At 46.2% G+C, this 21,490-nt stretch overlaps 1 protein-coding gene across 14 annotated transcripts in view; it reads right to left on the bottom strand.

Moving 5' to 3' along the window:
* Positions 1-21,490, bottom strand: part of DNM1 (dynamin 1) — a 131,180-nt gene that overhangs the window by 2,934 nt on the left and 106,756 nt on the right. For 6 of the 14 annotated variants that reach the window (XM_077922175.1, XM_077922178.1, XM_077922184.1 and 3 more), the window contains 3 exons: positions 15,714-15,884; positions 14,847-15,088; positions 13,944-14,162 (listed from right to left, as the gene is read on the bottom strand). In XM_077922175.1, coding sequence (XP_077778301.1) covers positions 13,944-14,162; positions 14,847-15,088; positions 15,714-15,884 — 632 coding nt within the window. Of the gene's footprint in view, positions 1-5,152; positions 5,190-12,848; positions 12,911-13,943; positions 14,163-14,846; positions 15,089-15,713; positions 15,885-21,490 lie in introns of all 14 variants that reach the window. The other 8 variants (XM_077922185.1, XM_077922181.1, XM_077922182.1 and 5 more) reach the window with 5 other exon arrangements.

The following is a 21,490-nucleotide window of genomic DNA, read 5'->3' as shown; positions in this document are numbered from 1 at the left end:
ATTGTGTGAACTGCCTTGAGAAAGATTGAAGTGTGGCCTAACTTTTGCAAAGCAAATTCATATCCTGGTGCATCCATTTTTAGGTGCTGTAAACCTTGGCAGCACTCATTTTTCCAGTGCTGATTCACTTCCGGGAACTTACCTTAAGTTACTGGATAGTCTCAGTATTACAGGCAAGCCTGGCACATAACCTTTCTGATGGTGGGGGTGGGGGGTGGGGGTTCCCACTGTGTATGGATGTCACGAGGCTTGATCAGGTTGGGTGCCTGGGAACAGATTGGGAGTATCCCAGAGAGGGGCTCTCCATCTCCATGGCCATAGCCCAGTCTAGGATAAACATATCTGTGGGCTCTTGCACAATAAATATAACTAACAGAGAAGTTAAATTATCTGTGTGACAGTCCTACATGCATGTAAACCACTGTGAGCAGAAGTTGTCACCAGGGCTTGCTCTTTACCATGGAAGAGTTTGCTTTTGGTCTACCATTTTCCTCTCTCAAACCTACGTTTGTATTCCCCCCCCCCCCCCGCTTAATGAGCTCCAACCAGAACAAGGCTCCATTTTGTAGTGATCTAAAGTCAGCACTCTCTTGAGGATGCAGAGCTTCCCAGCATGTGTACTGTGTGGCTATTTAGAGGTGTGAAGGATCATAACGCATCACGCGCCACGCACAAAAGCATTTGCTACATGGGAGTTGCATAGGAACTTTGTAATGCACGAAGGCTGCAAATGCAGCTCTTCTCTCAAAACCGGAAGGGAAATGATTGTTTGTGACTTCCTTGGTGCTCTTTGTAAAATCCAGGCTCTGGGCAGGCAAAGTTTCCCAACAGCGAGTCCCAGAAGGATGAACGGGCAACAGCCAAGCCTCCTCAAAAAGACCAGCTCCTGCAACCAAACAGCCTGGCAAGAACTGAATGGCAACCTCTGAGCTGCTGTTGAGGAGGGCTGACAGGAAGCAGGAAAGAGATGATGTTCTGGAAGCAAGTCAGTTACTGCAAAACTGCCATGATGATGGAACACCGAGTTACAGTCCCCCTGAGCTGCATGGTATACCTCTCACACTCCACAGCTACAGGTTCACTGGGGATGATACAGAGATGTGCCAAGGAGAAATCACCATCTCCACCTGAACGCCACTGCTCTCCGCTCACTCTCTTCCTCCACACCAATGGCCTTGATCAAACTTAGAAGGGCAGGGGCTGAAGTCTTACTATCATTGAAGGCAGGAAATGCTGTACTTACGCCTCTGTCCAAAACAGGCCTTGAAAATTCATTCTAGTATTACGTAAGGATAATGCATCTACAATTAATTTTAGCACAACAAAGATCATGGTCTTTTCTAGATGCAGATTTATAAGTAAGAGGAGAATAGGTGGTTGGCGTATAGACACAAATCAAGAAGTTTAGATACTTGGGGCATTATGTTTTCCTCCACTCTTTCTTGGACTACCCCCACACAGATGGGCGGTAGAAGCTGCTCAGAGTACAATGAAGTGGGACTCCATTTTTTCTATAGTAAGGGAGCACAATTTATCCCTGCTGCCGTGAAAGTATATAAGGCTAATATCTTGTCTCAGCTGCTGTATGTCATTCCGATATGGATTCAGGAATTTAGTTCAACAGTTGAGAGTGTTCTTTCGAACTTTTTGCATCCCCTTTTTGGAATCCCATAGTGAGTGCTAACCACTAGTCAATGGCCAGAGACGGGCCTTGCATCTATAGAATAGAAACAAGGCCAGATTTAACTGCCTCCCTTCTGCAACAGACTACTTTGCCCCCTTGCGAATAAACACCCCAGAAGGACACAGGAATGGCACCTGGAATATTTCTTGGCTGATACAAAATAATAACAGCAGAATTAGTGGCCAAGTTCCTGTTCTAGGCTCAAAGGTCTCGTAAGAAGATTCATGCTAATTTCCATTTGTATCTCATGCTTTTATCTTTTGTAATCGTATGTTAAGTAAGTGTACGTTTTAATGTTCATGGCTTTTATTCTGTGTATACTCTGTCTTAGCAGGTCTGTGACAATATAAAAAATGATTGATTAATTAAATTTATAGGAGATACTCCTCACAATGGGACATTTTTAAAGATTTTACATTCATGTACAAAGACAAGTATGTACGAAACGTTTTCTATCTCTGCCTCTTTCATGTGGCTGCAATTCCACAGCTTGCTGCCTTTGGCCACCCCTTTGGTCACACACACCTTGTTCCTTAACAACACGTTCATAATGCAGTCTTTCCCTTCCAGAATTCTGGGTGCTGTAGTTTGTTATGGTCTGCTGGGAACTGAAACTACAGTGCCCAGAATTCTGGAAGGGAAAGACTGCACTACAAATATGCTTAAAAGCTGTAGTGTGTACACAGCGTCAGCCTCAGGTCACAAATAACAATAAAACAGATTTTCTAGCTCAGTGTGATTTATTATACTGCCAAATTGCTCCTGCTTCACTGCTCCCCTGGCAACAAACAACCCCCAGGACAGGGGGCTTCCTAACTGGAGCTTGCTAGGGAGCAAGAAACCATCGGCCCTGCTTTGGATATACCAAAAGCCAAGGCTTTCCCCCTTCTCTCTCATTACTGCTGTGGAACAGGCTGTATGAGCCACCCAGAACACTGGTTTGCACCTGTCAGCTGGCCCAGGCCACACCATTTTTATAATCACACTTCAAAAAACAAAACCAATTTGTCTGGTCCTCATGTTTATGAAGGGGGGAAAAAACCCTTTTGCTTGTGTAACTGTTCTTGCACACACACGCAAACATGCACACGAAGCAGGCGAGGGGAACTGAATTACTGAATGTGTAATAAATCCTGTGGAATCTAAGTAGAGTTATGTAATGCATATTATTATTATCTCTGTTACTCTTAGAACCTGTCTTTCTCAGCTGCAGAATCTGCAATTGGGTTTCTTTACTGCCCACCGGGCCCTATTAATACTCAATTCCTCATTGCCGAAGTATCTCTTTTGCTGCCCTACCTTTTGCTGTGAACTCTCTTCCTACCTTAACTGGAAACCCCAAAGAAAATAATGCCTGCCAAGGCCCTTCTTTGGTGTTCAACAAATATGCTGCTGCAAAGTTTTGGAAGAGAGAAAGGAAAATAGAAGCAGAGAAGGCAAGAAAGGCTTAGAAAGGCTCTCTTGTTGCAATGAAGAAAAAAATGGGTACAGGGGTCAGAAGGTGGAATAAAGTTTACAGCATGAAGTTCAAGTGAGATGCTTGGCTCCTACAGTCTTTTCACATTTACAGGTTCAATGTGGAACAAGCTGACTAAATCTCAAGGCAGTAGGGGTGTAATGGTTAGAGTGCCGCACTTAAGACTAGAGAGACTTGGGCTCAAATCCCCATTCAGCCACAAAGCTTTCTGAGCCAGTCGCTGTCACACAACCAAACTTTATCTTGTGAAGATAAAGGCAGGGAACCATGTACATTATCCTGAACATCTTATAGAATGGGAGGGATAAAGTGAAATTAGATATCTAGATAGATCAAAGAACGTACTGAGACTTGGTCACCTTGTTAAGGAACAAATAAAGCAGTGTTCCATGGCAGGGGTGTGGCCATGAAATTTGTGCATCCCTGAGTGTCAGTGTGAGAGGCTTGCGAGTCACAACACACCAAATAAAACAGTACCAAGGGATATGGAACCAGAATCCCAAAGGAGTTAAGTTTAAGCACATTCAGTGGGAAGTTTGAGACCCAGCAACTTTTATTGCAAGCTGCTGTGTTTCACAAGGAGGGTGCTGTGTGGCAGTGGTAGGGGTTTGGGGTGGGGTTGGGATGTTTCTTAAGTCACAGAGCTTGGAATGAACTAGTCCAGCGGAACAAAGTTCACTGAACTGGTTCACAAACCTCTGGACTACACCTGAAAGTAGTTCCCATAATTGTCGGGTAAAATAAAGGTGAATTAAAGTTCATTTTGGGATAGGATTTTGAATGATTTTGGGGTCTTCCATGTCCATTCCCTCCTGGACTAGCTTTCATTTTTTAAAAAAGTAAATCAAACAGGAAGTTAGTAAGCAAAACATTGATGCAATGTCCTAAGGCTTGTTAGGCAGATACTGTGCTCTGGTGTTGCTGAGTATGTTGTGTCACTTAATCACTGTTGCTAAGCTCTCAGAAGGAAGGGATGTGAGGTATCTCCTATATCCTGCTGAAGAGAGTCATTCTTCCAACAGGAGCAGCTTGCTGTGAGAAGTGTGTATGGTTCCAGGAATATGATGCCTTGTGCCTTTAACAACTGTGTGGCTGGCACAACTTAAACAGGGCAAGCCTTTTCTAGTATAGGTGCAGGTGCCAACCCCTTGATGGGTGAACAACTGTGCAACCGTGTAGATGCATTGCATCAGGAAATTATTAAATGATTCATTTCAAACTCAGCGGAAGAGAGCTGGAGAGTCTTCGTGGTTTGCAAGGAGACCCTACCCAGAGACCCAAGCGGATGTCAGTGAGAGTGGAGAAAGCCCCCAAGAGACTTGGTCTTGCTCTGGTGCCAGCCCAGTTAAAATGTATGGGATGAAAAAAAGCTCACCAGGCCCTAATTTCTCCTGCTGAATCTGAAGGGAAGCAATGCTAGGGACATAACTCGAGACATAGGGATGGGCATGAGGAACACAGGTTTTTTAAGCAGATGAAGGACCTTGGGTAGCAGAAGGTGATGGGAGAGGCCTCCCTCTTTTCCTGAGTCCAGCCAGAGGAGAGGATCCTGGGATGGAAGGTCCAGTGGTCTGCTTTGGCCAATGTTTGTGGAAGAAAGCTTGGGGAGAAAAGACCCTTAATAATGGTGCAGCCTTCACAAACTCACTCTCTTCCTCCCTCCCTCTCAAAATCATGTTCCAAACTGTCCAATTCTATGGGACTTAAGAGGACTATTAGGGATGGTGGCGGTGGGGAAATTATTTTCTTTTCACATAATTTAAATTAACTGCAGCAAAAAAATTCCCACCGCATTTCCACTACAACGCTCTAACGAGCAGGAATTTGCAGGGCCTGCTTCTGAAGACCAGGATATCTCTAAGAACTACCTAGGAGAGGCAGGTGGCAGGACAGGGGAATGGGAAGGCATGGCTGGGTGGGATAAGACTAACACTGAGTCATGCATCACTAGAGGCTGAGGGAGGCGGGGTGAGTGGGAGTGAAGAACGTACCGTAGCTGCCAATCTTCAAGGGTCACTGATAGTGATTCTGAAAGACAACACGAGAGCAACATGGCTGTTCAGACAATTTGAGGCAAGAGGCCACGCAAGTCTGGAAAATGAGTCACACACTCGTGTGCACATGCACACGTGCGTGCACACAGATACTTGTGAAAAAGCACAATGACCAATACTGCATACATGTGCGAGGACAGTGAAAGGAAGATGGAAATCTGCAGCTGCACCCACCCACCCACACAACCGCACACACAAGGATGTCTGCATCCTCGCATACCACAATTCCATTGCAAGGTACAAAACTCTGCCTGCACCAGCATGTACAACAGACACATACGACACACGCCAGGACACTTGCACCCCATGCACACTCACACAGCCACAGCCATGCACACCTGTGCACGAGCCAACATTTTCAGCCACCCACAGAGATGTGGCCGCTGGCACTTTAAGGGCAGTGGCACACAAAAGGACTGGCAGGCTGTGTACAAACTTACCTGCCTCCAGAAGTGAGTGCAGGGTATTCTTTCCTCCTGCCAGGGGCAGCCCTATCATTAGATAAAATGAGGCAGCTGCCTTGGGCAGCAGATACTTGGGGGTGGGCGTGCACGTGCAGAGCTGTGGCGAAGGTGTTGGAGGACAGAGGTGAGCCTGCGCCCTTGGGTACAGCAGATGGCCTTGCTCTGGAACCCGTGCTGGGGTACATGTTGTGTAAAAGGTATGAAATACAATAATATTTTGAATGTTTTAATGAGTCATATTTTTTTTTGTTTACCCCATTTTATTGTTTCAGTCTGTTTGTAAACTACTCTGAGGTTTATCTGTTTCTTGTTTTTTACAATCAAGGTTGTATAAATTTTATGAATTAAAAATAATAATTAAGACTTAACTAGCAGCCTGACTGACTTTTATACACGGAGGGCAAATGGGGGGAGGGGGGGGAGCCATCTGGTTCTTCACCAGAGGCAGCAAAATGTGCTGGACGCCTTGCCAAGCAGACTCCAGCATATAGTTCTGCCCCTCCCTCCACATTTCAGGGAGGCTTTTAAAAACCCACACCATTCCCCACCCCCCAGGTACCTAACTCACTTGTCTAGTTAAAATGTTTACTCCACGCCTTAAAAACCAAACAGGGCATTTGTTTGTTTTTTAAGTGGAAATGTTGTTCGGGTGGCCGGGGACTGACTTTGGAAGTGCCACAAGAGTCAGCCAATCAGCACTCTGCACAGCCAGCTGGCTAAAGAGGAAAAGAGACACTCCAGGATTGGTACAAAGGACGGCCAATCAGCCCTCTGGCATCTACTGGAAACAGGCAAAACTGTTACTCCCAAACTGAATCCAGGTTGGAAGTCTGCACGTCTTTCCAAATAAGAGCGAATGCAGATCCACAGCCAGAATTGCATCGTTCAAGGTATGAATGTCTATTTGAAAGGTACACCTTCTGCGCCCCCCTGATGATCTTTGTATTTTAACTGCCATCGCCTTGATCACTGGCTGTGGCTGATGGGAGCTGGAGTCCATCCACATCTGAAGGTTCAGCTGTTCTTTTCCATAAAGTTTGCACCCCAGTATCTTGATAGTGCAGGAAAACTGATTCCCTTGTCTTGCTCAGATGGGGTAATTCCTAGAAGACAGCTGTCTGCAGTGGCGTAGCGTGGGGGGTGCAGGGGGGGCCGGCTGCAACATCTGGGGCTTAGGGTTAGGGGGCGCAAATCCACGGGTTAGGGGGCGCAAATCCACGGGTTAGGGGGCGCAAATTACTTGCCTTGCCCCGGGTGCTGACAACCCACGCTACGCCACTGGTTGTCTGGCAGCAATGCACTTCAGGAAGAACATAAGCCTTCTCCCACAAGTCACACATAAGGTGTTTTAAGGTACTTACAACGCAAATGACTTCCTTTCTCAATCAAACACAGAAGCTGCATTCTCACACATTCAGAACTAAGACTACTTACGCACATGCCCAAACAGGGACTATTCTCATTATATTGTGTGAAAATTCCCCTTGTCAAAGCTGCCCTCTTCAGATTACTGGACCATCTCACTAAACCAGAGGTGGCTAGATTGAAGCCTCCCCCCGGGTGCATACGGACTCCAACTCCCATCATTCCTGGCTGTTAGCCATGCTGGCTGAGGCTGATAGGAGTTGCAGTCCAGCAACAAGGTCACAGGTTCCCCCATCGCTGCACCAAACAGTTGTCAGGTGTAAGGTTATATTCAACAGCATCTTACACTTGGGTAACAACAAGGCCACAGCTTCAGGGCTACACAAGCAAACATATGCACCTCAGCCCTGCTCATAGACCTTGTAAATTAATTTGTTAAAAATACCTTTACAGTGCAATTCTACACATAGCTACTTAGAAGCATTTCACTGGTGCATAGTCCCAGGTAAGTGGGTATAGGATTGCAGCCTTAACCTACTATCTGTCCCCAGTTAACATGGCAGCCAATAATTCTAAACATATGCAAGCACTTATAAAAACTGCAAACAGCAAGTGCCATCTTTAAAAATATATGCCTCCCCTTTCTATCTTGTAGGACTGACTCTTCTAAGATGATGTCCACTGCAACCTATGGATCATCTAAAATTATAAAGAGGGGATGTTTCTTGCTTCAGAAACAATATGTAAATTTATGTGCACTTAATCAACAAATAACCAATTCAAAAGTCCTATGTCTTATTAGAATTCATTTCTTTAGGTTGCAGCCTTAATAATAATTATTACGTGTGCTCAACCTTTTACCACCTGGCATTTGTATAAATATTGATCTACCCCAAAATACTCCACACAGAAAACAAGGTGCAGGCTTTACACTCTTGTGCACAGGCTTTCTCTCTCATGCACACATTTCAAAGAAAGCAAACAAAGATTTGACACCCGTTGATGAAGTGCGCGCACACACACACACACACACACACACACGTGTGTAGCTCAAAGGCTGAAATGCTGGGGCCCCCTTCAGTATTCCCCGCGCAATGTGGGAAGGCCAAATTTGTGTTAAAAGAAGAAAAACAAAGAAGAAGAAGAAGAAACAGAACAGCAACAAATGAAGATGGTTGTCTGTTCACTTGTGGCCAGCAAACTCAAGCCCAACTGCCAACGTGAACTCTCTTATTCTATATACAAGAGATGGAGCAAGGAGGACTGACTTGCCATCTGGGGGCTGTTGACCAATGGTGTTGGAGTGGGCCAACGACGGGGTGCAATAAAAGAGTTGGGAGGGGAGAGAAAGAGGGAGAGAGAATCTGAAAACACTTGGAAATCATTCGAGCTGAGCCACTCAAGTATTATCAACATCTTGGCACCTTAAAGACTAACAAATATTGCTGTAGCATAAATATTTGTGGACACTTGAGTCCCCTTGTGGTCCAGAAAAAGTTTGTGTTAGGTCTCTAATGTATTATAAGACTGTCTTTAAAATGCAACAGCCTAACAGGTCTACTTTCCTGGACGCTGTCAAAATTTTATACCATATATATCTTTTTCTGAGACATGAATGGTTGCAGAGGTGTAGCAAGGTCAGCTGGTACTTGGTGTGAAAATTTTTTTGTCACCCCCCCATGGCAATTTTTAGAGAGGGCACCCCAAAATTGTTGAGCTGTTTTTAGGGTACCCCAAGGTGGGTGACTCACCCCAAAGTGGGTGTCTGGCACCCACCCCCAAAGTGGGGTGGGTGCCCCAAAGTGGGTGACCCCAAAGTGGGTGTCTGGCACCCACCCCACCCCCAAAGCGATGACTTTTAGGGAGGGTTGGCCACGAAACTGATACGCCAGCCAATATCGTGAAAATCTGACCGCCGATCGCATAAAACCACCCGCGAGTGCCACCCGCCAGAAGGCGCCAGGCTGATCGCCAGGCGTATTTGCGTTATCAGCGGGTGGATTTTCACGATGAAATCCATCCGCCAGGAGTGCGAGCACCACCACGCCGATCCACCCAGGGGGATTTTGTCACACAAACCGGCATGACACCCAGGAGGACCAAATCCCCCGCACCCACTTTGCGACGCCCCTGAATGGTTGTATCCAATAGGGGCTAAATGTATCCTAAAGCATCTAAATGATCTACACTTGCTCCTGGTACATTTCCAGGCACAATTCAGAGTGTTGGTGCTGACCTGTAGAGCCCAAAACGGCCTCAACCCAGTACACCTGAAGGAGCGTTTCCACTCCATCATTCAGTCTAGCTCCGAGGACCTTCAGGCAATTCCCTCCCTGCGAGAAGTGAAGTTACAGGGAACCAGGAAGAGGGCCTTCTCGGTAGTGGCGCCCTCCCTGTGGAACGTCTTCCAATCCGATGTCAAGGAAATAAACAACTTTCTGACTTTTAGAAGACATCTGTAGGCAGCCCTGTATAGAGAAGTTTTTAATGTTTGATGTTTTCTTGTGTTTTTAATATTCTGTTGGGAGCTGCCCAGAGTGGTTGGGGCAACCCAGCCAAATGGGTGGGGTACAAATAATAAAGTTACTGTATTTACTCAAGTCTAATGCACCATCAAATTTTATGTGCACCTCAATGTTCAGAACATTGAAAGCAAAAAAAGTATTTGCTGGCAAATGTAAATGTGCCGTCGAATCTAATGCACACCTTAATTTTTACAACATAATTTGGCCAAGAAGGTAAGCATTAGATTCGAGTAAATATGGTATTATTGGTCCTACTCAAAACAGACCCATTGAAACTGATGGGCAGGACTAGCTTAGGTTCACTGTTTTAAATGGGCTTGCTCTGAGTAGGACTTCACTGGATACAACCTGATCTGACTGGTCACTTTCATGTTTCAGCTGAACAATGCAAACAACAAGCTCCCACCCACTTCCTTGACCCACCCAGTCCTGGCAGCCCCTAGACATTTTGCCAGAGGTTCAGGAAGAGTCATGCAGGCAAAACCCACTTCTGTGCAATTGTGGAAATGGCCCCCTCTCTCTCTAAGGCAGGCTTCCTCAACCTTGGCCCTCCAGATATTTTGAGACTACAATTCCCATCATCCCTGACCAATGGCCCTGCTAGCTAGGGATGATGGGAGTTGCAGTCCCAAAACATGTGGAGGGCCGAGGTTGAGGAAGCCTGCTCTAAGTCATGGACATAGCCAGGATTTATCGGGGAGGGCAGGCTTTATGTTGGGGGGGGAATGTTATCTGCAACGCAATTAGTTATTTTTATTTATTTACTTGATTTTTTGAGGGCAGCTGCCCCTCCCCCCCCACTACACCCATGCTCTAAGTGTCCACAAATCAGCTTCTGATGATATTAAAAGGTGAAGCGTTTCAGGGCAGGGAAGGAATAGCGATCCCAGAAGCCAGCTGACCGGATCACATGGCCTGGGCCACAATGTCTCCCATTCTCTGTCAGATGGACAGGAGATCAGAGGTGTGGTTCTTAGGAGTCAGGTGTGTGCAAACACACACACACTTTCCTTACACTATTCTTTGCTGCTGCCTGGCAGTGCCCCTAGGCCCAGAAACCGAACATTTACAAGGGGGAAATGTGGCGTTGTGTAGGAGATAAAAGTCAGAGAGGAGATGAAGTAGAGAGCAAAACCTCATTCATTTCAGCCTGCCTGTATATAGAATATATAATCCATGAGGATATGAGAGAGAGAGAGAGAGAGAGAGAGAGAATGGCAATGGAGAAATGTGTTGGGGAGACAGGGAGAACTGCACACAGAGGTAAAGCAGCAGAAAGCAAATCAGATTATAACTGAATTCCAAAAAAAAAAAGGAAAAGGAAGAAGAAAATGGCAGAAAGAAGCAAGGAGAGAGAGAAGCAAGAACAGGCAACAATACAGACAGCAGCAGCAGCAGCACATGGTAACAGGCCCTGGCCAAAGGATGCTGTAAACAAGGAACTGGGCCTGTGGAGAAGACCCTGCACATCTAGAAAGCAGGTGGGTATAACTAACCACTTGAATGCCAAAGTGTTGCTTTTTCATTATTATTATTATTATTATTATTATTATTATTATTATTATTATTATTGCAACCAACACATAAGTCAGTGTCCTGCACCTTCTCTAGGCTCGTCCATGCCTGATCCTAATCTAGATCTGTGGTGTGTTTGCAGAGCAAATATCTGGTTGGAACAAGGCCCCACTCAGCCAGGCAAGGTCATTATCAGCAAGCACCGTCCTGTACCCAAGTGGCCGTCGGAGGCAGTGACCAGTCTATAAACCCTTACAATCAGATATTGATATGAGAGACAGGCCCTCCCCAGAAAGGGCGCCTCCTCACGCACAGCAGCATCCACGAACTTACACAGCAAATTGTCACAGACAGCGAAGTCCTTAAGGATATGCTGCAGCTCTTTTTATGACACACTCACGGGCACCCACAAACCTCTGGGTGAGCGATGCCTGCATGAGAGCTGCAGGCAGAAAGTGTGGAGTTTTCCTCTCGGCACTGCAAAGCTGAGATTTCCCTCTGGACTTACCTCTGACTCCATCCTGTAACAAGTATGCCCACACAAGTAAGAGTGGTACAGCTGAACAGCCCAGAGCTGGGATTGGGGAAATTATAATTTTCTAGGTTTTGTGCTTTACTTCAAACGATAATGTGAAGGTACAGCAAATGGAACATGGTGGGCTGCCTGAATCATCAAGCAGAACGAACGCAGCTAAATCTTGCATCGCCACTGGTGAAGGGGCAGCATCTCCTACAGCAAAGGGCAGGGAGCTGGCTTAAGGGGCTCAGGGCAGCCTACATGCAGTTTTCCTCTCCAACATCTCTCTACTCCTCAGCACCTGCCACCTGAGGAATCTACCTCACTCTGCCTCGTGGCAGAGTGTATCTGCACCACAGACTTAAACTGGTTAAATAGCCATTCCTTCTTCTGAGGAAACTGCCCTGGGACATATAGTTGAGGAGGTGGGTGATGGGGGAATCCCCAGCAGAGTATTCTCAGCAAACTGCAACTCCTGAGATTTGTTAAACCAATATTGCTCAGTTTGTAGGTCAGGTGAATTGCTAATGACTTAAGTCTTCTCACTGTTCAAGGGGTGCAAAAAAACAGGAGCATAATAAAAGTTAATGTGATCAAACAGCCTCATGTTCAATGACAGAAAAGTCCTGATCCATGTTTTCAACTCAGGTCAAGGGCTTTGCCAGGAAATTCTGCTAATTAAGAGGATAAGGCAAGTCCCAGCCAACTCCTTTAAGACACCCTGAGCAGCCTTTCTCAGTAGGAAGCAACACTGAAACAAAAGCTTTATCGACAATCTTCCCACAGCAGTTTCTCAAGTTCAGCTATTTGAAATGAAGCATTTATACCTAGTTCCCTACTCACACGTAAAAAAAAACCCCAATACCAGCTCTGGACAGCTACTTGCTATTTAAACAAACAAACAAACAAACAAACAATGAACAAACAAACAAATAAATAAAAGACAGCCTTCTTTTGGTTAAGATCAGCAGTTAAATATCAGCAACAAAACTCTTCCCAAATGTTTCTGTATCATTTGCACAAAAACCACGTGCAGCAGCCTGGTCTTTTACATGTCTGTTTGTTAATCAAGGCCCACCGCATTCCACAGGTCATGCTCCCATTGTACGACTTAGCAGTGCAAGTCTCCCAACCATATTTACCCAGAAGTAAGTCTTATTGAAGTCAATGGGGCTTACTCCCAGGCAGGTGGGTCAGGACTGCAGCTTAAGTTCTTGGTAAACATGCATAGAATTATGCGTATTTACTTGGGAGTACCTTCACCGAACTCGTTTGGACTGATCTTCACGTAAAAGTCCGTGGTGCTGTTCTATAGGAAACAAGTTTTGCTATCATTCTCAGTTGTAGTCTTCTGCAACATCTTATTCTGGCTAAACTTTCTTCATGTTATAGAAAGAGAAGTTGGCAGAACCATGTTTCCCTCAGGGAGGACCTGGTTGCTCTGGCTGGAGTGGGGGTCTGTTTCTATGGGGCTCTCTACCTTGGAAATTCATCACAAAGGGGGTGAAATACAGTTCTCCTCCTCAATCAATAATATAACACTTTCTTTCTTGCAAGAACCACTGGACAGGTGGGGTGGTGTCACACAAGAAAGCCCTAAGACTCTAGACTGAAGTGACTTCCTACTCTGACTGAAAGCCCTGCATCAGAAAAGGATAGAAAATGCTTAGTAAGAAATTCTCTAGAATTCTCTCACTTACATCCCAGGCGCTCAAAGGTCTGGGGGCAGTAGCTCATGAGACAGATTTACATGAAATCTGCATAAGTAGTTCCTATTTGTACTGAACTTGGCCTCTCCTAAATTTCGGAACGTGCTTCCTTATAACCATGCCCACATTTCCCTGGCTGCCAGGATGGACAACCTAAGCAAAGTTTTAAAAATGGTGGAAGAAGGTGATTTGAGGCCTACTATAGGAGCCAGGACTGTCCTAGGCTTTCTCCCTAACGAGGCCCTTGCACCTAGCCATTATGACAGATCTTCTTCAACACCAGCACACCACTCCAGGCAGTGCTGCTGCCTCCAGTGATCTCCCAAACCACCTTTTCCTCAGATCCACCAAAGGATAAAAAAGATCCCAACATCTTCTCCCAAAGGGAAGCTCAGCATGCAAAGAATGAGCAAGTTCTCATGAGCAGCAGTTGGGGAATCCAGTTACTACCTTGAGCACCGGGAAAGGCACTTAATGGCACAACCCTAAGCATATTTACTCTGGAGGAATCCTCGCTGTGTTCAGTGGGCCTGACTCCCTAGGAAGCGGGCTGAGGTTCATGAGGTTCTAGTGCAGCTGGTGGCCAGAGCCTGTTTTTCCCTTCCCGCCCACCCACTGCACAGCCAGACTTACCTGGGGACACCGGGAGGTGCACGGTTGGGCCGAGATGGAACCTGAGGGGGAGGCCCAAAAGGATCAGGGGAGGCCCCAGGCCTAGAGGGCACAGGAGGAGCACCACCCAGAGTGGGACCACCAGCAGGCGGTGGTCCAGGAGCCGGGCCTCGCGATCCAGGTCTGGCTGGGGGGACTGCAGGAGCTCTCCTCTGGGGTGTAGGGCTGGATGTGGGAGACCTATTGAACAGAGAGAGGGTTTCACTGCCGCGGCAGGCCCACAGGATGACAAGGTGCTCTGGCACATTTAAAGAACCCAGGCTAGAGACAAAACCACTTTCAAGGGAGATGGCAGCATTTTGAGGGAGGGAGGCGCCCATGTATTTGGTGGCTATGTCTTTTGCCTCTTGGTCTCCCTTGCCAAGTAGGTGCAAATCCTGCAGTAGTGTTTACGGGATTTGCAACACTACCACAGCCTACTTGTTTACCTGAGGCAAAGGTGTGAGGATCGTGTACACACCATGTGTAGCAATCCCTCCTAGGGACCGAGATCTCTTCGGGGGCCCCAATAAAATATTTGAAGGGGCTGAGCCCCACAAAGTGGATGAACATTGCCATTCAAATCGTGTGTGTACAGCATGTCTTGAGATCAATTGTGCGGGGTGGGGCTTACCTCCCCCCCATTTTATTCAAGTTTGCGCCCCTGGCCGCCATCCACCTTCATCCTCCACAAGCCTTTTGTGCGCTGGATGAGCACCAAGGTCCCAGCGACCCTTGTGATGCTTTGTGAGCACAAATGTGGCTGCGTTGCTGAACTGCAATGCTCCAGTGCCCAAGCTTCCCATTCCAGCAGTGGGGCCCACCTAAGTTGCTAAAAGAGGCCTCAGGAAGGTCTGCAGGGGCCTCCCCCTGAGCCTCGGGTACCTGCGTCCGGACGGTATGTTCTGCACCTGCAGCCAGGAGTCGTCCACCGGCGGAGGCAAGGGAGTGCTGATGGTGGTGGTGTTGATGTCCCCGATGATGTGGTGTGCCTCCTTCAAGGCATGGTACATGCGCAGCATCTCGTCACGCCGCTGGGCTTGCTCGACTGATTCTTCCATCAGTGTGTTTTGGTCTCCACAGGAATACAGGTTTGCCAGCAGCTCCGAGTGGATAAAGTCCTTTGTCTACCAAAGGGGGAAACAGAGGCAGTCACCATTCAGAGTAGATCTGCAATATAAACATTTAAACTGCTATCTGCCTAGGCCACTTTTTAGGTAGCCCCTACCCTGAGATTCCTAGCAGTTCAACCTAGCAGTTCAAAAGCACGTCAAAGTGCAAGTAGATAAATAGGTACCGCTCCGGCGGGAAGGTAAACGGTGTTTCTGTGCACTGCTCTGGTTTGCCAGAAGCGGCTTAGTCATGCTGGCCACATAACCCGGAAGCTGTACACCAGCTCCCTCAGCCAATAAAGCAAGATGAGCGCTGCAACCCCAGAGTCGGTCACGACTGGACTTAATGGTCAGGGGTCCCTTTACCTTTAACTTACCCTGATATTCCAGGCCCCTTTGTCTAAGATTAAGCATCTATTTTTGCTACTCTAAGCTTACTTAACAGGAAGTAAACCCCATTGAATGTAGCTGGACCCACTTTTGAGGAAGCATTTATAGAAGACTGTTTTTCCTAATACAATATGCATGCCAACGGCCCAGTCTTCCTAGTTTAGTCTCCCATTCTAGCTGTTACCTCACATTGGGCCTCCACTGTCCTAGGTTACATGCAGTCCCATAGACTGTTTGATGGGATACATACATTGTTTATCATAAGGTGCATGATGGTCTTAGGCATGAGGTCACGGATGGTCTTGTTGACAATGGCCATGTAGGAGTCTACAAGGTTCCTGATGGTTTCCACCTGTCTCTCCAGCTGAGGGTCCATGGAATGCATCAAGCTGTCAGATCCATTCTCTTCCGACTCACTGGCCTATGTAGGATGTTGAAGAAACAGGTTGTGTCTTTAGCAAGGCAAACACACGCCACACCTCCAGGGGCAAAAAAAGGGAAGGTCTGAGGAACTGATGAAACACCATGAGAAGACATGGGGCTTGTCACTTCAGAGCTGATGGCCTCATTCTTACCTAATTTCCCAGTATATCCAAATCACACACACACCCCAGAAATTTTGGATCCTCACTCTGGTTCTTCTCAATTCCAGCCCTGGGATGGGGGGAGGATGCTGAGCTGCTAGAGCTTGACCAATCAGGTGCCCCCTTCCCAAAGCAGGAACGAGAGAGCTTGGAGAATCTCCTACGATACTCCTTAGTTATTTTATTACATATAGATGCATGAGAGGATGCTTTCTGGTTAAATGAATGAGCTTTATGTTGGCTCGCCTTGCCTATAAAACACTATACAGATTAGAAGACACCTACACCAATTTCTGTGAATTTGCCCAAAGTGTTAAACGGTTAGATAGCTAGATTAGATAAGCTGAAATAAGTATTCTCAAGAGGCCATGAAAGGGCAGAGACAATTTTGTGGCATTTCTATACGAAGCCTAGACAAATACAAGATAAGCCCACGGGAAGCTCACAGCAGCAGTCATTGGCAATAATGCAATCTTCAGCAATGCTCATTTAAAACATCTGTACTGGGAGAGAGGTCAGTGGTCTTGATTGAGTCCTAAACAAATCAGGAATCAACGTTTGCTGACAAACTCTAGTTCAGCAGTTTACCCATATAAAACTGCCAGATGAGGACACACTTTAAGCACATGATGTAGTAGGGTCTAATCCAGGGAAGAGGAACCTGTGGCTCTCCAGATGTTGTTGGACTCCAGTTCCCATCAGCCCCAGCCAGCATGGCCAATGCTCAAGGAGAGTGGGAGCTGGATCCCAACAACATCTAAAAGACCACAGGTTCTTCGCCCCACTATAGCCCACAACAGGAACAGAGCTAGGGCTCTAGTCTCATGGAAGGAAGGTGCCCAGAAGTGCAAGGTGGTCAGGCATGAGGCCAGTCCAGTGGCGAGTAGTCCCACAAGTGGGACAGGTACTACAGGGGTATACTATGCGTATGACAACTGTATGTTTACTTCACTTACTGCTGTGTTAGCCTATGCAGCATCGGTTACCTGAAATGGGGGAGGATGTTAGTATTTCACGCCTCCGATGCTGAGGGTGAGATTGGTGTAAATCACATGCCTGTCTGGGAAGAGTGTGGGAACGGAAGACAGGCTTATCTCTTCCGTTGTATGTATTATTGTACTGTACTTTTGCTTTTACTTGTTCCTCTGTTTCCCTCTCGGAGCTGGAGAGAGAGGACGCCATGACTCCTTTGTCTGTACATAGTGAGTAAATAAATACGTAGATTAGCTCTACGATGTCTCACGCTTCTTGCTGTGTTTTGCTAGAAGATTAGTGTGCATATATCATTTGATATATGCCGCTGAAGCGCACTGGAGAAGAAGGGAAATGTCTTTTCCAGAGCTGCGCATACTGGAGGACGCTCGGAGTTTGGGGGCTGCAGAAGGGGCACCCCCAGGGTGTTTTCCCAACAGCTGTGTGGCACAATGCTTCTTTCCATACTTAGGGTGCCCACCTCACCTACTCCTTTTGATCATTCATTTTATTTTCTTCCCTAGAACACTGGGGCATCAAGCGAAGACAGATTTTTGGGGGGGCGGCAACAGTCTCTCACAGAGGAAGGTTCTTTCAGCTCAGGTCTCTTTCTCCACCCCCAACCCAACTTTCTTCCTTTGTGGTTTTGTCACAAATGGTTGATGAAAGCATCACTGCGGTTTTGGAAACGGAAGATGAAGGGGATTGGAAACCGGGACAATGAGGAAGCGGAGAGACTCTAAAAACAAGAACCCAAGATGGGGCAAAGGCTCATTTGGAAGCAACTCAGAAATTGGGCAATCAAATTCCAAAGACAAGGACACTCAAGACGAGTAAAAGGAAAACAGAAGCAAGAAGAATGGAAAGAAATTAAACAGGCGAATGTGGCAGGAAGTGCAGAGAAGAGGAAGGGAGGAAGGCATGTCTTTTGGGACATGGAGACAGAAGGGTGTTTTGGTATTTTTAAAAAAGAAAGTAAAAAAATAAAAATAAATAAATTCAAAAAGAGCAATTCAGAAATAGATGATGAGATTCCCACTATAGGGCGGAGCAGGCAAAGGTGGGCCATCACTTACTTTGTCTTTGTCCTGGAGGGTCATTTGAGCACAAAAAGCAAAAAGGGAAAACAAAAACAAGAAAAAAAATGTGACTTTTTTTTTAATCCATGTATTTTACTTTGCATCATCTGGTCACATCTGGTGTATCCAATAGTATGGCCTTGAAAATATGGCAAACCTCACCAAAAAATGTATGTTTAAAGGAACTCAAAGATAAGGCAGATAGTTAACCAAATAAAATTGACTGGAACGGAATATCTGCAAAGCAACAGAATAAAAATAAAAATAAAAAAGTAAAACTGGCTCAATAAGTATAGATTCCTAGAGAAAATTACTTACCAGTAGTGACAAGGGTTTGTGCCCCCAGAACTTACATTGGATCTAGTTTAAGAATATTGGACAAGGAAGCAGGGCCCATGGAGAGCCCATCCACAAAATATATCAAAGGACAGGGGAATGCAAAGCGAAGGAGGGGAAGCACGTTGATTAAAATGGGGTAAAGCACGACAAGGGCAGAATGGGTTTTAAAGAGCTCAGAAGGACAACACAGCATATGACGGACTCAGAGCCAGAATCATTCCACTGTATCACCAACAAGGTGGCACCACAGTCACTTAGCAAGTCATACAATATGGCGGCCTGGTGGGTTGTGATCCAATGTAGACCAAGTGATCTGCTCCGTGCATGGAAGACATGGTGCGTGTGTGGAGCCTGTGAGAAGGAAGAGGAAGTGGGGAATAATGAGTGGGCAAAGCAGGGAATGGGGGCTGTGAGTGGTACAATAAATGGGATATCTAGAAGAGATGGGGATGAAGAGGGCTGCCACCTCTTCTCAAGGCACTACATGCTGTCCTCGTTGGAGTGGGAGCTGCTTCTCCTCACCCAACCATCCCCCTCATGGTCCTGTCCTCAATTCCCCTCCTATGGAGAAACACACTCTTGCTCCAAGTGGTGATTTCAAGGGCCAACTCTTGTCTGGGGTGAGAGATAAGCAGCCTTATGACAGGGAACGGTGTTGGTGGTGACTGAAATGCAGGGAAGGGCCTGTGGACAAAGTTATGATTGGACTTCACTGGTGATCCGTTGCTAAAAAATGGAAATAACAACTCCTGTAGGTGGATGCGGGGAGAACCTCACTCTGCCAACAAGCCAAGGAATCTTAATAGTGAGAATCTTGGCCACTGTTACAGGTTCTAATGAAAACAACAACCCACACCACAAGACACACCACCTAAGTAATCCTATCAGTTTCGAACCTCCTTCTTCGCAGCATGAGTCTGTGACTCGCTATTACACGAAACACAAGACCCCGCATCAGTTGAAAGCCATTGGTCATTGGCCATGCTTGCTAGGATAATGGGGCTGTAATTCAGCAACATGGGGGGGGGGGAGAGGTTCCCCACACCTGGTTTGAAGCCAGTCAAGAGCCCCTCATAGTTACGCCATTTACATTTTCCCCTTTTTGTTTCATGTCTTAAAGAGGCACGAGTTTGTTTTGAAATACATCTGCTTCTTCTCCACTATGATAGGGAATCTCAGATAAGTAAAGAGACCTTGAAAAGGAATACTGTCGAAACAATTCATCTGTGAGATCCAGCTGCCCAGGAAGTTGTTAATTCTAAGGAAAGATGGTCCCTTATCAGAAGATAAATGATCTGTATATACGAAAGCAGAGTGACACAAGATTACACTCTGCCTCTTTTTTTTTTAAATGAAGGCCAGTTGTCGACACTGTCCTCTCCAAGGACAGTCAGCACCAAACATATTTTAGTTGTACTCCACTTTTTAAATTAAAAATCCTAATGGAACAACTAATAACAATGATATTTGAAAGAAATCTAGATGGTGGGAATACCCTCTGGCTCCAACATTTGGACTGATGCTCTGTGTTTTTTGCTGCTTTTATTTCCCCCCTCTAAATTATATGCTCTTTACTTATTTAGAAAATACAAGCTCTGTTTTGCTCCTAAATTTAAAACTTTGATTGTGTTGTCCTTCTTCCTTCCTTCCTTGATTTTACATTAATTAAAATACTTTATAAATATATGGAAATCTGGAAGTGAAGTACTTCTACTATCCTAATGTTCACATTCACTGACATTAGTTCTAAGCTGCTGTTCTTCTTGTACTGGTCACTGCTAGAGTGTTCAGGCAAACAGAAACTACCTTGTGAGTAATCACAAAAGTATATTTTATTTATCCGTTTTTGAAATCATTATAACCCAACCCAATTCAAGATAGCAGTGCGGGCTACAAAATGCAAAATAAAAGTAACCAACCAAACCATAAAAATAATAGAACCATTAGAACCAAACAAAACATAATGTCAGCTGCCATGTTTGCTGTTCACATCTCTACCCCACCTGCGTATAAAGCAGGGCTGGGCATCCTATTTTAACATCCTCCCCCCTGCATTCCTTCTCAATTGAGGGGAGCAGAACCTTTCTCCTCTCCTGCCTTGCTTAGGGCCCTTCAGACTAGCAGATGTTTTTTGTGGCCAGCATGACACTGACACAACAATGGTGTATTAGTGCTAGATCACCACACGCCCGCACATCATTCTGCGTTCCTGCAATGTGTCCCTTGTGTTGCTGCAGTATTGCCACCTGAACAGGTACTGTTGCACTTTAGCAAAAAAAAAAAAAGGGGGGGAGGACAAAAAGATAAATCAGAACATTTGTGGCATAAAAAGGTCCACGATTTTCAGCAGGAAGCTACAGGAAGACACGGAAAAGCTAAGAGAGGCAGAGAGGTTGGTGGGTGAAGTCTTCAGGGATGTTATAGATGCACCCCACTCTCCCGAAGATAGCGCCTCTGCTGTCAGGGGAGAAGGGGGGGGGGCTTGAGGAAGAAGAGTGTCGCTCTGAGGCAGATGGGAATGTTTCTTTTGAATGGACCATTTCCTTGGAGGAAGAAGAGCTATCCTTTCGTGCTTTCGTGTCAAGGAAAGCTCTCTAGGGGGTGGAGGGATCCTGGCAGCAGCTGATTCAATAGTTAAAAACATAGATTGTTTGGTGCAGGATGGACAAGCAGACCAGAGAGGAAATTACCTGCCTGTCTGGTGTGAAGGTTGTTGGTGTTGCTCATCACCTTGAGAGCCTGGTTGATAGTGCAGGGGAGGAATCAGTGGTTGTGGGGCACATTGACACCACTGACATGGGAAAACCCAGTCATCAGGTCCCAGGAGCCAAATTTAGGTTGCTAGGTAGGATTCTGTAAGCCAGGACCTCCAACGCCTTGGCTTCCATGGGCAGGGACAGCTGGAGAGGCACAGCTTTGTGGCCTCAATGTGTGGAAGAGACGATGGTGTCAGGAAGAGGGCTCTGGATTTGTGAGGCAATGGGGAACATTTTGGGGCGAGCTAGGCCTGTGCAAAAGGGAAAAGGCTCCACTTGAACCAGGTTGGAACCAGA

This window comes from Podarcis muralis, chromosome Z (genome assembly GCF_964188315.1).
Source record: "Podarcis muralis chromosome Z, rPodMur119.hap1.1, whole genome shotgun sequence".
NCBI classification, from domain to species: Eukaryota; Metazoa; Chordata; class Lepidosauria; order Squamata; family Lacertidae; genus Podarcis; species Podarcis muralis.
This window is presented reverse-complemented; position numbering and strand designations above follow the sequence as displayed.